Here is a 14728-nt window from a genome sequence, read left to right on the forward strand (position 1 = left end):
CAAAGCCCACGAAGGGGTGAGGCACTCGGCAGTGAGCAAGGGGAGTTCACCAAGGCTCCACAGACGGACAGACAGACTAGTCTGGACAGCACTATGGCACTAGTTTTGGTTCCTTCACCTGAACATTCAAGACCTGGACCCATCAGGTGGGGGTGAGCATGCATGGAGTCGGTTTCCACAGCTGACCAGTGCCTGTCCCAGCACTGCTTGGAAAAATAGCTGCCTGGCAGGTAGCTTCCCACAGGTATCTCCACCTGGAGTGCGCCAGACGAAGCTCTGTCGTCCTCTGGGTCAGCTTCCTGTGGCTAAAGGAACACCTGAGCCGAGTGGAGGTAAGCTCACTTCCTCTGTGCCTACTGGTGGAGGTAATGGCCTGTCCTGACATGGGGGACATGGGGTGGGTCTGAGGCCTCCTGCAGAGACTGATATTTTCTGCACCAGAGTGAAAAATAAAGGATTTTATTGCAGATCTTGAGATGCATTCACAAGGGTGTGACATGGCCAGACTTGGAAGCAGGGAAGGCACAGTGTGGGGGTGGGGTGGGAAGAGGGGCACGGGGTGCTCACTACACTAGTGCACCTGCTGGAAAACCACTCAACTGTGTGAAAAGTGAAAAATGACAGTAGCAAAATCCTGAAGTTACATGGGAGCCAAAGCTGGTGATGCGGCCAAGGGAGAAGGAAGAGTTTCGATCCAGATGCTCTGGAAGGGTGCATGCCTCCTTGGCAGATCCTGCGAGGAGTGGAGTCCTTCCTGAGATTCCCTCTGGCAGCAGACTTGCCCAACCCTCGTCAGTCCCCGTCAGCTCCCGGGGACCCCTCCTACGCTCAGGAGCCAGTGGAGGAGCAGCGCTGCAGAAGCAGGGTGTGGCAGCTGTCGCAGACGCGCACAGGCCTGGGGTAGGAGGGCAGGGCCAGCTCATTGCTGGAACACGTGTTGCAGAAGATGTGGCCACAGTGGCGGCAGTGGTGCTGAAGGACATAAGACAGGCAGTCAGAGTGGGCCAGGTGCCTCTGTTTGCCTAACACCCTTAGAATCCTTCCCCAAGAAGCTGGGGCCCATTGGTAAGAGGTCCTTGTAGACTTTGGCTCCTCCATGTAGAGTGTGGGTAAAGGATGTGCAGTTAAGGCCCTAAAATGCGTCTTACCCAAACTGCTGCACGAAGAGCCCTGCTTCACTCCCTGTCATCCCTGCCCTTGCTGGAAACTCAAGTTTTCATGGCCAGTGCCTCCTGCTGGGCGAGGCTGGTTTTGTGCAGGCAGTGCAGAAGCCTTAGGCATGGAAGAGACCAGGTGGAGGAAAGCATCCACATAGCTTCTGCCAACTGGCCAGTAGACAACAGGCAGGACCCTGGCCAGGCCACTCAGGTGCGGGGACTGTGAGGCCCCAACCTCCAGAAGCCCTTGGGCACACGCGCCTGATCTCAAGAGGCCGCCTCAGGAGGCGGTTTCCACCTCTGGACCTTCTGTGAGGCACAGGCCAGGATCGTGGAGTCTTCCTTCTTTTCCAGAGAGGCCTGACAAGACGCAGACAGGGAGAATGCACAGCCACATGGTGCGGGGTAGGGTACTTTGTGGGCTGTACAGGTTTCCAATTTTGCTAGGTATCTGTGTCCTGCTCCTGTTCTGCCCAGCTGGTCCATCAATGCCCCAAAGCCGGGTGCAAGACCTCCTGCTCTGGAACCGGAAGGCAGAGGCTGAGGCCCTGGGGACACGGGATCTGCCCAGGTTGCCAGGGAGCTCTAGGTGCCACATGGATGCCTGTCCTGAGACCTGTCAACCACAGGTTCTCTGGATTGTTTTTGCCTAATTTAACCAGGTTTTGGTCCTGTTGCTGACAATGAACCTTCATATTCTGTACGTGAGCAGCTCCAACTCCCAAAGAAATCTGCCCATCCTTGAAAGGACGGACAAGCTGGGAAGCCATCCATGTGGGCCGGCAAACCAGCGAGTGCCATGGTCATGCAGTGGCCCTGGTCCCACGGGAAAGGGGAAGGGGGGAAGGCCTCCCCAGAGGCCGTGTGGGAGCTGGTGCAGGGCCACCCCATGTACCTTCCTCCGGGAGATGGAGAACTCTTTTTCACACTGCTTACAGTGCGTGGCTTCATCATCCTTCAGCCAGGTATGGCCCTGTGGGGGGAAGACCACAACAGAATTCCATTTTCCAGCTTGGCTCTTGACGGCCCCACAGCCATGTTCTGATTGCCCACCATCAGGGTCTTTGAAGGGGCTGGAGCTCTGGTGCTGCAGATCGCATGGGGGGGTGGGCTGGGAGGCCCTGGTCCACATGCTAAGCCCCCACCCCTCAGCACAATGTGGGGAGGTGGGGCCGGAGGCTCTGGAGAGCTTTCTAAAGGACAGGATGGGCCATTTACTCAGCAGGAGAGACTGGGCGCCCAAAGGGGCCAAAGGCCTGATAAGCTTTTCTGGCTCCTTGGCATCTGGTGGCCATGGTGACAGAATGACCTTACAAGCTGTGGCACAAAGCCCGACAGCTTATTCCTGTGGTGCTGCTGGCTGTCGCTGTCTGACACATCTGGGCAGGGCAGGGATGGAAAACATGCTGCTCACAGCAGTTCCGTTCAAGTTTTCCAGATATAAGGCAGGGGAAGTGAGTGCAGCCAAGTTCACGTCCAGGCTGCTGCAAGGGGCTAGGACAGTCCACCATCCCCGACCGGGCGGGTGCTAGGGTCTCCAATCCAGCGGAGAGCGGACTTCCCTGTTGCAGGTGGGCTGTCCCTCCTCTCTGAACTGCCCCCTCCTCTCCTGTTTGCTTCCCCAGCAGGCCAGTCTGGTGCCCGCACCGGGTGACCTAGTCCACATGTTCCTGCTTTCCCTGGGTGGCAGGCATCCTCACGAACGAGCCCCTCACCTGCAGGGAGAGGTCTCATGCTCCCTGCTTAAAAATCCCTGGGTTTCTTCAGCCACTTTTCGCTCCCTTCACTTGGGCACCTGTGACCTAGGCCTACTGTCCCAACTAGGGCCGAGAGGCCGGAATCAGCACCAAGGCTCCCGGCTGGGCCCCGCCGCCGTCAGTGTCACCCGTCCCCGGGTCCCATGGCTCTGAGCTGCATTTTCGGATGCCTCTGGGGCACACCCTTCCCTGACTCTGGAGAACCTGGGCACCCAGGGCATTAGCGTGAGCTCTCTAAGCCGGGGACAGGGGTTCTGAGGCCGACAGGGTTAATAATAGTCCAGTACCTTTAGCGCCTTGTTCACTTCTTTGATGTCTTCCATCTTGAGCTTTGACCTTATCAAAAAAAAAAAAAAAAAAAAAGATAAAGATGATTTATGGCTGTGAGAGGCTCTCGAAATCGGCAAGCCCACTGCCACTGCCTGACTAGCTGGCTTGGGGAGGGTGACCAGGAGCAGGACAGAGCAGCCCTGCACAGGAGCTGTTCCAGAACATGCTTTCTGCCTTTTACCATCCCAGAGTCACCTCATCATGTTGGCTCACGTCTGCTGTGCTCTGAGGTGGAGCCTGTGGACCAAACAGGGTCCCAAGACAGACTGTTGAGCCTGCAAGGTTTAAAAAAGACTTTGAAGTAGTTACAACCATTTAAAAATTGGAAGGGATGCCTGGGTGGCTTTGTTAGGTGTCTGCCTTCGGCTTAGGTCGTGATCCTGAGGTCCTGGGATGGAGCCCCGTGTCAGGCTCCCTGCTCCGTGGAGAGTCTGCTTCTCCCTCTCCCTCTGCTTGTGTTTCCTTCTTGCTGTCAAATAGGTAAATAAAATCTTTAAATATTAGGAGTAATTTCCTAAAAATCAGGTTCCTGGCTTCTCTGGGCCACCATTCCTGTGTGGGACATGTGCCCAAAGGGGCCGCGGGGGCTCCCCTACAGCAGGCACCCGAATCTGCAGGGCTCCCCCCACCCCTTCTGGACTGCGTGCTCCTTCTAGAACAGTCCTGCTCTGACGACAGGCTCACTTGTTCTTGCTCCATTCTTGTTAGGGGAAGAACAATTCCTTACTTGTCCACCTAGAACACAGGCCCAAGCATGGTCTACACTGGCGGAATTAAACCAGAGAAAATGAAAACTTTATGTATTTGCAGTCTGGGTGATGTCAGCCTAAACTGTCACTGGATCAACCGAAGGGTCAAAGTGGCAGGGGTCTGAGACACAGATGAGATTTCCAGGTGAGGACTGGGAAACTGAGCATGGGGGCCTTTGGTCCACCCCAAGCAGCTCAGAGACAGGCCTGCAGCCTGACAGGACTAGAAGCTGCCCGGGGGGAGACACTGGAGGACCCCAGTTGAGATGGCAGCCTGAATGTGCAGGCAGGTACCTGGAGAAGAAAACCTGGGAAGGATCTGGATGCTGCCCAAAGAGAGAAACTGGGCAGCTGCGTCTAGCTGGTGGAGGGATCTGAGGAGAGCCCTGTCCTTCTGTCACCTGGTGTTGGCTTGCAAGATGGAGAGAAGAGAGCAGGAGGCAGGGAGGGACGCACCAAGAAAGCTCACTGGGGATCCCCGCCCACGTCACAGTCCTCAACACAAGCCCAGCCCAGTCTGACTGATATGCATGCTGCTGCATTGTGTTTCTAGCCACTTCTCTGTTGGTCCCCGTGTCTGGACCTCTTCTGGTCACAGGCCCCACGGGACCCCCATCTCTCCAGTCACTGTGTTTGGGGCAGAAGCCAGAACAGACTCTGCTAGGGGCCAGCCACCAGTGAGGGAGCAGCAGACAAGACGGCAGAGGAGGAGGGAGAGACTGAGTCCTGATAGCTTTTTTTGCTTTGAGACAGTCTGAGTTGGATCTCTGTCCCTCTGCAACTACGACTCCTGACTCCTAAGGAGAATAAAGCTCTCCAGTGGCTCTGAAAACACAAGCATCAAACAAATGAGCAAATTCTACAATCTGCAGTGTGACCTATCGGACTGGCCAGAGCAACCTGGCAGGACGGGAACCCCGGGGAGGGCTATCAGGTCAAAGTCGAGACAAGGACCGAGATCTGTACTCCTTCAGCAGCACCCAGCAGGACAGACAGACAGATGCTGCTGGGCACAAATATCCAGAAGGGGAGGTGGTGACTACTTCCACTACAGCAGGTGGAAGCCCCCTCGTCTGACTGTGGGCTCAGCGAGCACCCTGCTGCCGTCCCCCCGACTCGCCTAGGTCCTAGAGGCTGATCTAGTGAACAGGAAGGCTCACTAGAAGGGACTTCCTAATTCATTAGTTCAACTGGCACTGTCTCCAAGGCCTCACTTCCCGGGGGGTGGCCCTTGAACACCTGGCCGGCCTCCTGCCTGACCACAACCCCCCACCACCCCAGAACAGCAGAACTTGGTTGGGCAGGCTGATGTGATTCTGGCCAGGGGCCAGGTCCCGTGGTCATGATGCAGGTGGCAGGGGAGGGGGGCGGGCTTCTTACTGGCTGAGGTGCAGGCCCATTTCCTGGAGGGCTTGTTCCTGCTCCTCGCAAACCTTCTGCAACTCCACCTTCTCGTCCTGGAGATCCCGCAGCTCCTAAAATCAACCAACCAGAGGCCTGACACACTCATGTAATTGCAGCAACAAGCAGGTCAGAATGTTTTTCAAGAGCAAAAAGCAGTTTTTGTTGTGTTAATCTCATTCAAGCCAGGGTTATTTCATGGATTACTTCTCACTAGCATGTTTCTCCAGAATGGGCACCTGCAGAAGGGACAGTGACATGGGACAGGAGAACAGCTACGTGCAAAGCAGTCACCTGCACAGGACGACAAAACCCCTGCCCATCTGAGTTGCTATTAAAAGGCTGTGTAAACAGAGAACAGCTTCAGAACACACACAGAAGAGCCTTATGCAGAAGTGGGGGACACCTGCACAGTGAAGGCTCATTTGAATAAACGTTTTGGAAAGGACTGGTTGAAACTTCTTGAGAATGAATGAACGAGGCTGATGAAGGCCAGGATGTGGGAGCTCATGCACTGAGACCAGGAGCGTGTGTGGGAAGTGAAGCTCGCATGCTGATAAACACTGTAATCTGGGGCCAATGACCCTTGAGAACACAAGCTGGCAAGGGCCCTGACAAAGACCCAGGACAGTGATTTGGGGTTCAGTGCGGATGACGGGTAGCAACAGGGCTTAGGCCTGAGTGGTGGGCGCCATCTCTCCCAACTGCCCCCTAAGCCTTCTGCCCCAGAGCCTGGAGACACAGGAGCACAAGGGCACCCTGACCATGTCACATGTGTCGTTTCTCGTGTGTACTTCAGGGTGGAGGCGGGGTGGGGGGTGTGTGTACAATTCAATTTGTTGACCAAAGTGGAATTTTGAAGTGGAATAAAGAAGGCAAGATGCAGAGCTTTCTAGAAGTCCTCTTCTGCCCTCCATTTTTCCTCCCCTCTCATAGACTGAGAGCTCTTGAGGAATGTCTCCCCTCCCCAGTGGTCTCCACCCCTGGGCCACTGGGCTCCCCCGGGAGGGGCTATTAGACATGTTCCCACACGTCTAATCATGTGGGATCAAAGGCTCTTTGTGCACCCATTCAGACCACACAGCAGTACCCACCACCATGTTCAACACAATGTAATCTCCAAGGAGCCTCCACAGGTGTGTGGATGGCATGCCGGTCCTACCGGGAGAAGCTGCGGAGGCCAGACACACCCAGGGCAGCCCAGGCCTTAGCTGGCTCCCACCAGCACTGTGGGCACCTCCTGCCTTCAGGGGAGACCTTGCAGCCTGCCTGGGTTCCCCGGGAGGCCTAGTTCTGTGAGCAGAAGATGCCACTCTGGGTCCCCAACCCCCTTGCACTCTCTGAAGCTTTGCCACTGGTTCCAAGCCTTGCCTTCCCCAGAGGACTGAGGTGACTCCAGGGAGAGACGAGACTCGGGTCTCGTCTAGGGTAGAGGTAGGCTTTTGGTTTACTTGGCTTCCCAGGGGTGGCCCAGGACCAGGACTGGATGGCTCTGGGGAACCAGGATACCCGACCCTGGGCAGAGTGGCCAAGCCACTCTGAGGGAAGGTGTGGACTGGCACTCGGAAAGCGCTCTTGCTTACTGCTCCCCTCTTGTGAGCCCCCCCACCCCCAGGAGCTGGTGGACTGTCCTAAAATGAACCGGCTCCGCCAGCTTCCTTCTGAGTTCCGGAGCAGATCCAAATCCCTCTGCATGTCTTCGGGGGTCCGCAATCAGTCTGCCCACCCGCCGCGGCAGCTCCCAATGCCTTCCTCCTGTGTCTGCCACGACTCAGCCTCACAGCCCTGCTCTTTGCTCCTTCACCGTGACAGACCCTCATGCTTCCTGCAGTCTGCCTGAGCCGCCCGTTGCTCGCCTCTCCGCACAGCTGGAGAGCTGGTCCCTCGACTCAGTCTCCCTGGCATGGTTCCCGGGCCACTGCCGCCACTGCGGGGTGTCTCCCTGTTTTATTCTCCCCATTGCACTGCTCCCTGAGTGGCTAGTGTGCACACACCATCTGCCTCAAGCAGAGGCCCACAGGGTGGCTTTGGCTGTGCTGAGGGGCCTCCATGTGGCCCGGGGCTCCTGGAGACGCCAGCAGCTCTTTCCCTCTCCCGACAGCTGCCTTACCTTTTTTAATCCTTCCACTTGCTGTAGTTCTGCTCGGAGTAGAGAAGAAGTGTCTTTCTCCTGCTGTAATTCTCGCTGAAGAGCCTGTCTCTGTTCTTTTTCTGATTTCAACTCTTTCTCTAGACTCGAGCTGTTTTCCCAAAATGAACTCGAGTTAGTCTTAGTGGGAGAGGTGTGTGGAAAATGCACAATGTCCAACCCAGTTCTCTGCCCGGGAAATGGGGCATTGACAGGAATCAGAAGTGCCACACATGCACCTAAACCTGTCATGGGAACAGGGAACCCACACACCCTCTTCGGCAGGGCCACCTGCCCCTCCAGAGGGAAGACCAGGACCCCATCAGGGGGAGCAGTGGGCATGCACTCGCTAGCACGTGAGCAGACAAAGGAGAAGGGTCTCAAAACACTAGTACCACAGCAGGGGGATCCTCTACCAAGGTGGAGACCTGAGGGGAGAGACTGCAAAATGTCTTCTACTTTTTCCAACGCAGGGGCGGCTCCCACTGGAGGGCCGGGAGTGGGGGCAGGAGAAAGCTCCCGCACTCCTCTCACCAGCTGAGTGGCCCTGGGACGTTCCCAAACCCCCTGAACCAGCACTCTCACTTAAAAAAGGGGGACACAGGCATTTCTCTTCACGGGGCCTGACACACCCCGATTCCAGCCTCTGTAGGGGTAAGCTCAGGAGGGACCAGGCCTGTGCCCAAAAGTGAGCTGCCCCCTCCGCTCCCCCAGGCCCGGCCCCACCTACCACTGCTCATGCAGCTGGGAGAGCTGCTGCTGCAGCGTGCACGTCCGGCCGCCCAGCTCCTGCTGCAGCTTGTGGCTCCGCTCCTCCGCCCCGCGACGCGCCCTCTCTGAGAGCTGTAACCTGCATCCCAAGAACCAGGTCTGCGTGAGAAAGGAGCTACCCTCGAGGCTGAGGACAGCACACATTCTTGTGGCTGGGGTTTGAAATACACACACAGTAAAACTGTTCCGAGTTTTTAGCGCACGGAGACTCGTGTAACCACCGCAGTGGTCAGGAGCGATCTGGGGATAACAGCGCCAACAGCGCCATTAGCAGGAAAGCTCCCTAGTGCTGCCCTCTGGAGTCACCCCTAAACCCTGGCAACCACTGTGATACTCTCTGATACCATGGCTTTGTCTGTTCAAGAACGTCCTAGTAATGGAATTATGCCTCATAAAACCTCTTGAGCCTGGCTTCTTTCGCTCAGCACGGTCTCTGAGGTCACTCCAGGTTTGTGTTGGTGGCTCATTCCTTCGGATGGCTGAGTTCTACTCCATGGTATACAGTGCCAGGTTGTTCTTCCTTCAGCGATGAAAGACATCCAATTCGCTTCTAGTTTTGGTAATTCAATGAACAGACCTGATCTAAACCTCTGTGTGAACATCAGCCTTCACTCTTCTTGGGCACACACCCAGGAGAGGGGCTGTGGGGTCCTCTGGTAAGGGGATGTCTAGCTTTAAGAGACTGTTCTCCCGGGTGGCTGTACCATTTGGTAGTCCCGTTGGTACTGCAGGGGTGTTCTGGTCACTCTGGAGTCCCATCGGCATTCAGTGCTGTTGCTGAAGAGATACTTAGCTGTTCTAATAGGTGCACAGCAGCACCCACCCTGACTGTAACACGCACGTCCCCTGGAGGGGGATACTGAACGTTTTTGTGTGCTGGTTTGCCATCCGTATGTCCTTTTTGGGGAGGTGTCTGTTCAAGCCTTTTGTCCACTTTTAAACTGGATTGTTTGTTGAGTTCTGAGAGCTCTTTATACCTTCTGGATACAAGTACTTTGTCAGATATGTCATCTGCAAAAGTTTTCTCCCAAACTGTAATAGGTCTTTTTATTCTCTTAACCGTGTCTTTCACAGAACAAAGGTTTCACATTTTGATAAAGTCCAATTTATCAAAAATTTCTCCCATGGACCCTAGGCTTTCATGTCATGTCTAAGATCTCTTTGACTAACCCAAGGCCATAAACATTTTCTCCGACATTTTCTTCTAAAAGTTCGAAATTTTAAGTTTTCCATTTAGACCTATGATGCATTTCCAGTTAATTTTTGTATAAGGCATGAGGTATAGAATGAGATTCATATTTTTTTGCTTATGAATGTCTGACTGTTCCAACATCATTTATTAAAAAGACTTTCCTTGCTCTGCTGAACTGCCTTTGCACCTTTTTAAGAAAATCAGTTGCCATGTTCATGTGAGTCTGTTTTCAGACTCTTGTGATCCACTACTGACTGATGTGGAAATGTGACTGTGATAAGGACCTCACTGTATTGGTATGATCCCACCTACAATATGATACAGGAACCCAAAATTTATTACGGGAATACACACAGCGCTGGGAATCAGCCCCTTTCAGCAAGACTAGGATCCCAAAGGACCATCACCCCAAGCTGTCTGTACTTCTGAGAGAGGTTCCAGGTCCAGAGAATATCCCTACCTTCTAGGGAATATCTGTCAGGGGGACTGATTACCTTTCTTCCATCTGTTTCATGCTGGACATAACTTGGTTGTTTTTTTCTTCGAAAGATGTGATGGCTTCATCCTTCTGCTGTAAACAGCTCTCTGCACTCTGCCAAGGTAAGGAAAAGGGGTCACACTCTGCCACTCCCTCACCGCCTTACCTGCTCAGGATTATGAGCAGGTGTGATTTCACCCTGTACTTTCACAGCACTTTTAGGAGTATTTCATTAGTTGCTGCTCTTCCCCACAGCCCTGGAAGACAAACTGGGTTAAGTGCCCAGTTTTATCAACAGAAAGAAAGGAGCAGAAGGAAGTAGTGAGCTCTCCTCTATGAAAGGTCCATGTTCCTTTTTTTTTTTTTTTAAAGATTTTATTTATTTATTTGACAGAGAGAAATCACAAGTAGATGGAGAGGCAGGCAGAGAGAGAGAGAGGGAAGCAAGCTCCCTGCTGAGCAGAGAGCCCGATGCGGGACTCGATCCCAGGACCCTCAGATCATGACCTGAGCTGAAGGCAGTGGCTTAACCCACTGAGCCACCCAGGCGCCCTTTTTTTTTTTTTTTAAAGATTTTATTTATTTGACACAGAGAGGTAGAAATCATAAGTAGGCAGAGAGACAGGCAGGGGATGGGGGAAGCAGGCTCCCTGCTGAGCAGAGTGCCCGACACAGGGCTCAATCCCAGGACCCTGGGATCATGACCTGAGCCGAAGGCAGAGGCTTAACCCACTGAGCACCCAGATGCCCCTGAGTTCCTTTTCAAAAAGGAACTTCAGAGTGGGATCTGACAGCGTCACTGAGCTGTTCACACATGCCCAGCGCACATGTGAGTTCTCCAGCCGTGGCAGGGGTCGCTAGCCCCCCTTCTCTAGGCAAAGGGAGGGTCAGAGAAAACGCCGGGTAGGGAGACTGGCGCACATGCTGGGGCAGCACGTTCACACTTGCGACAATGTGACTTCTGAATCCAGGTTTTAAGCCCTGCAGGTACTGAGGGACCAGGCAGGACAAAAAGCACCATGTTCCTGTGTGACTACAAGAGACTCTTAAAAGAAAAGGGTACGGAAAGGCTAAAGACAGAAGGAAGTCCTAATAAATTCCCACGAAAACGTATTCTTGGACAGTAACGTGATACAATTAGACATTAAAAACGAAAGAATGACTAAAAACAACTCGTATCTTGTTAACAAAACTAAATGGCATATCACTAAAGCTACTGAGCTAAAAACATAAACCAAAGGAAGGATTATGAAATACTCAGAAGTAAAAGCTAATGAAAACACTATGCAATACTGTATGGTACTGAAGACGCACGTAAGGTGTGTCTTAACTTTCTACACCACTAAGAAAGAAAAACCTGTTACCTGGAATATGTCGGGCATTGACTGTGAGGTGTACCTAGATTTTAGAGATGCGAAGATGTGAAAAATGTGCTTCTTAGATATTTTTGTTAGAATTTGAGGACGACATCTAAATTAGCATCTGTAGGTAATTTTTAACTTTAAGTAGCATTTCTGTTATTTATTTTTATTTTTTAAGTAAACTGTTCCCCCTGGCATGACCCTGAGATCAGGAGTCACATGTTCTACTGAGCCTGCCAGGCATCCCCAAATGACATTTTTTTTTTTTTTAAAGATTTTATTTATTTATTTGACAGAGAGAAATCACAAGTAGATGGAGAGCCAGGCAGAGAGAGAGAGAGAGGGAAGCAGGCTCCCTGCCGAGCAGAGAGACCGATGCGGGACTCGATCCCAGGACCCTGAGATCATGACCTGAGCCGAAGGCAGCGGCCCAACCCACTGAGCCACCCAGGCGCCCCAACCCAAATGACATTTTTTATTTTTAGGGGGGAAGCTAACACAGATGAGCTAAGCATGCATTTCAACAGCCAAAAAGGAACTAGAGAGAAAACCCAAAGAAGGCTCTCCTGGGTGGCTCAGTGGCTGAGCATCTGCCTTTGGCTCAGGTCATGATCCCGGGGTTCTGGGATGGAGTCCTGCTTTGGGCTTCTGGCTCAGCAGGGAGCCTTCTTCTCCCTCTCCCACTCCCCCTGCTTGTGTTCTTTCTCTCACTATATCTCTATCAAATAAATAAATAAAATCTTAAAAAAAAAGAAAACCCAAAGAAATCAGAAAGAATATAATAAAAGGAATGCTGGAAATCAACAGAAGACATGGATCAACAGAGCAGAGTATTAGGGGAAAAAAGGTGGTTCTCTTAATTACTAGAGAAGACACACTTCCGGCAAGAATAAAGATAACAAAATGCAAGTAAGGAAACCTTGCACGAAAGAGTTTTAAAAACATTGTAAAAGAACATTATCAACAACCATGAGCTAAAACATTTGAGAACCTAAACAAGATGCATTTTGGGAAAAATACACCAAATTCTCCTGAGAAGAGAGAATGCACAAGTAGGTCAGTGAGCATTTAATAACCAGAAATGCTCATCAAAGACCCCCTGCTCCCAAAGTCTCAGACCCCAGTGAATCCTATAACATCGGTGGGTTCTCCAAACTTTTTGAGACTAAACCCTTGCTACCTTGTATGAATTACTCCACAGAAAGAGAGCTTTGAGACAGCATGAAAGCTCACAGTGCCAGCCCACCCTTGATTCTGAAGGCAAATAAGGTTAGTAAGAGGAAAGGTAACTAGAAGTCCATCTCAAATATAAACTAATGTATTCTATAAAAATATTAGCTAATAGCATCAAGAGTATATTTAAATATGTCGTAATCAAGTAGGATTCCAGGAATGTTAATCAATATAAACTACAATACAAATATAAGGAAAAAGAAAAAAAGAATATGATTATCAAAGTAGATACAGTGGGGCACCTGGGTGGCTCAGTCAGTTAAGCATCTGCCTTCGGCTTGGGTCATGATTCCAGGGTCTTGCAATCCAGCCCTGCATCGGGCTCCCTGCTCAGTAGGAGTCTGCTTCCCTCTCCCTCTGCCATTCCCCCTGCTTGTGCTCTTTGTCTCAAATAAATAACTAAAATCTTAAAAACAACAACAAAATAGATGCAATATAGGGGAAAAAAGCATTTAATAAATTCAACACTCATTCATGATAAAATTTCTAAGCAAACAAGAAACAGAAGTTATGTTCCTTAACTCGTTGAGGATCACATAGCAAACATGGAGCAAGCACACAGCAAATGGAGAAACTTAGATGCAATTCTTTTAAGAGCAGGACCACAAGTTTGCTCACTGTTTCTGCCACTGTGTAATGTAGTCTTAGAAAGCCTGGCCAATGCGCTAAGGAACAAAAATTGAGGGTAAAGAGATTAAACTCTATTTTCCAATGATGTGATCAATTATACCTAAAGGCAGGAGGATCAAGTGAGGAATTGTCAGCCCCAGTGGTGTGCAAGGCAGCTAACAGAAGATCAGGCCTGCAAACACACAAGCTCTTTTCTATACCAGTCATACCTAACCAGATGATGAAGCCAAAATAAGGCACTGGTCACATGAGCAAGAAGGACTACTACACAGGAACTCACCTGGAGAAAATGTAAGACTCTTACCCAGTAAAAAGGACAAAAAAGAGAAAAAGGAATTATTTGACTAAACGAAGATCCGCCCCATTCTCTTGGATGGAATGACTTTATATGCTATAGAGGTAAACTTTTTCTCAAGTTAACCTATAAATCCAATGTAACCCCCATTTAGGAAATCCATTTGTGTTTTGTTTTAATAAATTTAGCCTGGGACCTCCCACCCGGATCCCAGCCTCTGCTCCTGTCTGGCCTTTCCCCGCTGCTCATATTGCCCCTGTCTGGGGCCTGATCCCAGCTTGGTCCAGCTGGGTTTTTATTTTTAATTAAAAAAAAAAAAAAGATTATTTATTTGACAGACAGAGATCACAAGCAGGCAGAGAGGCAGGTGGGGGAGAAGCAGGCTCCCTGCTGAGCAGAGAGCCCGATGGAGGGTCGATCCCAGGACCCTGGGATCATGAACTGAGCCAAAGGCAGAGGCTTTAACCTACTGAGCCACCCAGGCGCCCGTTTATTTTTAATTTTTATTAAAACTTTTATTTTAGGGGCACCTGGGTGGCTCAGTGGGTTAAAGCCTCTGCCTTCGGCTCAGGTCATGATCCTGGGGTCTGGGAATCGAGCCCCGCATCGGGCTCTCTGCTCAGCAGGGAGCCTGCTTCCTTTCCTCTCTCTCTGCCTCTCTGCCTCCCTGTGATTTCTGTCAGTCAAAATAAATAAAATCTTAAAAAAAAAAAAAACAAAAAACTTTTATTTTAGAGAGAGCAAGCAAAAGTGTGTGTGTGCCAGTGGGGGAGGGGCAGAGGGAGAGAGAGAGAATCCGAAGCAGACTCCCTGCCAAGCATGTGACTTGATCCCCGTGACCCTGAAATCACGACCTGAGCCAAAATCAAGTCAGATGCTCAACCAACTCAACCACCCAGGCTCCCCTCAGCTTGATTTCTAAAAAGAACCTTATGAATTGTTCTAAAAATTTCAACAAGAATAAAGGTTTACAAACAGATAAGTCAATCTTAAAAAGAGGGGACAAAACAGGGGGCAAGGAGGGCAGGCTTGACCTCCGTAATGGGTTGAGTTCCATCCCTCCCAAATCTGAATGTGGAAGGCCTAGTCCCGAGTATCATGCAGTGTGACTGTATTTGGGAAGTGGGCCGCTGCAGACATAATTACTTAAGATGAGGTTAGGGTGGGCCCTTAATACAGTATCACTTGTGTCCTTATGAGAAGAGGAAATGTGGACACAGTCATGCACACGGGGAGCACAGCAAGT

General features: G+C 51.2%; 1 protein-coding gene across 3 annotated transcripts in view; it reads right to left on the reverse strand.

Moving 5' to 3' along the window:
* Positions 1–14728, reverse strand: part of RUFY1 (RUN and FYVE domain containing 1) — a 68317-nt gene that overhangs the window by 2937 nt on the left and 50652 nt on the right. For 2 of the 3 annotated variants that reach the window (XM_082723567.1, XM_082723565.1), the window contains 7 exons: positions 9980–10077; positions 8253–8372; positions 7505–7634; positions 5374–5468; positions 3202–3250; positions 2053–2130; positions 447–972 (listed from right to left, as the gene is read on the reverse strand). In XM_082723567.1, the coding sequence (XP_082579693.1) occupies positions 829–972; positions 2053–2130; positions 3202–3250; positions 5374–5468; positions 7505–7634; positions 8253–8372; positions 9980–10077 (714 nt within the window). In that variant the 3' untranslated portion in view covers positions 447–828. Of the gene's footprint in view, positions 1–446; positions 973–2052; positions 2131–3201; positions 3251–5373; positions 5469–7504; positions 7635–8252; positions 8373–9979; positions 10078–14728 lie in introns of those variants that run through there. The other variant, XM_082723566.1, reaches the window with a different exon arrangement.

The sequence above is a fragment of the Mustela nivalis genome, assembly GCF_964662115.1.
Source record: "Mustela nivalis genome assembly, chromosome: 3".
Lineage (NCBI taxonomy): Eukaryota > Metazoa > Chordata > Mammalia > Carnivora > Mustelidae > Mustela > Mustela nivalis.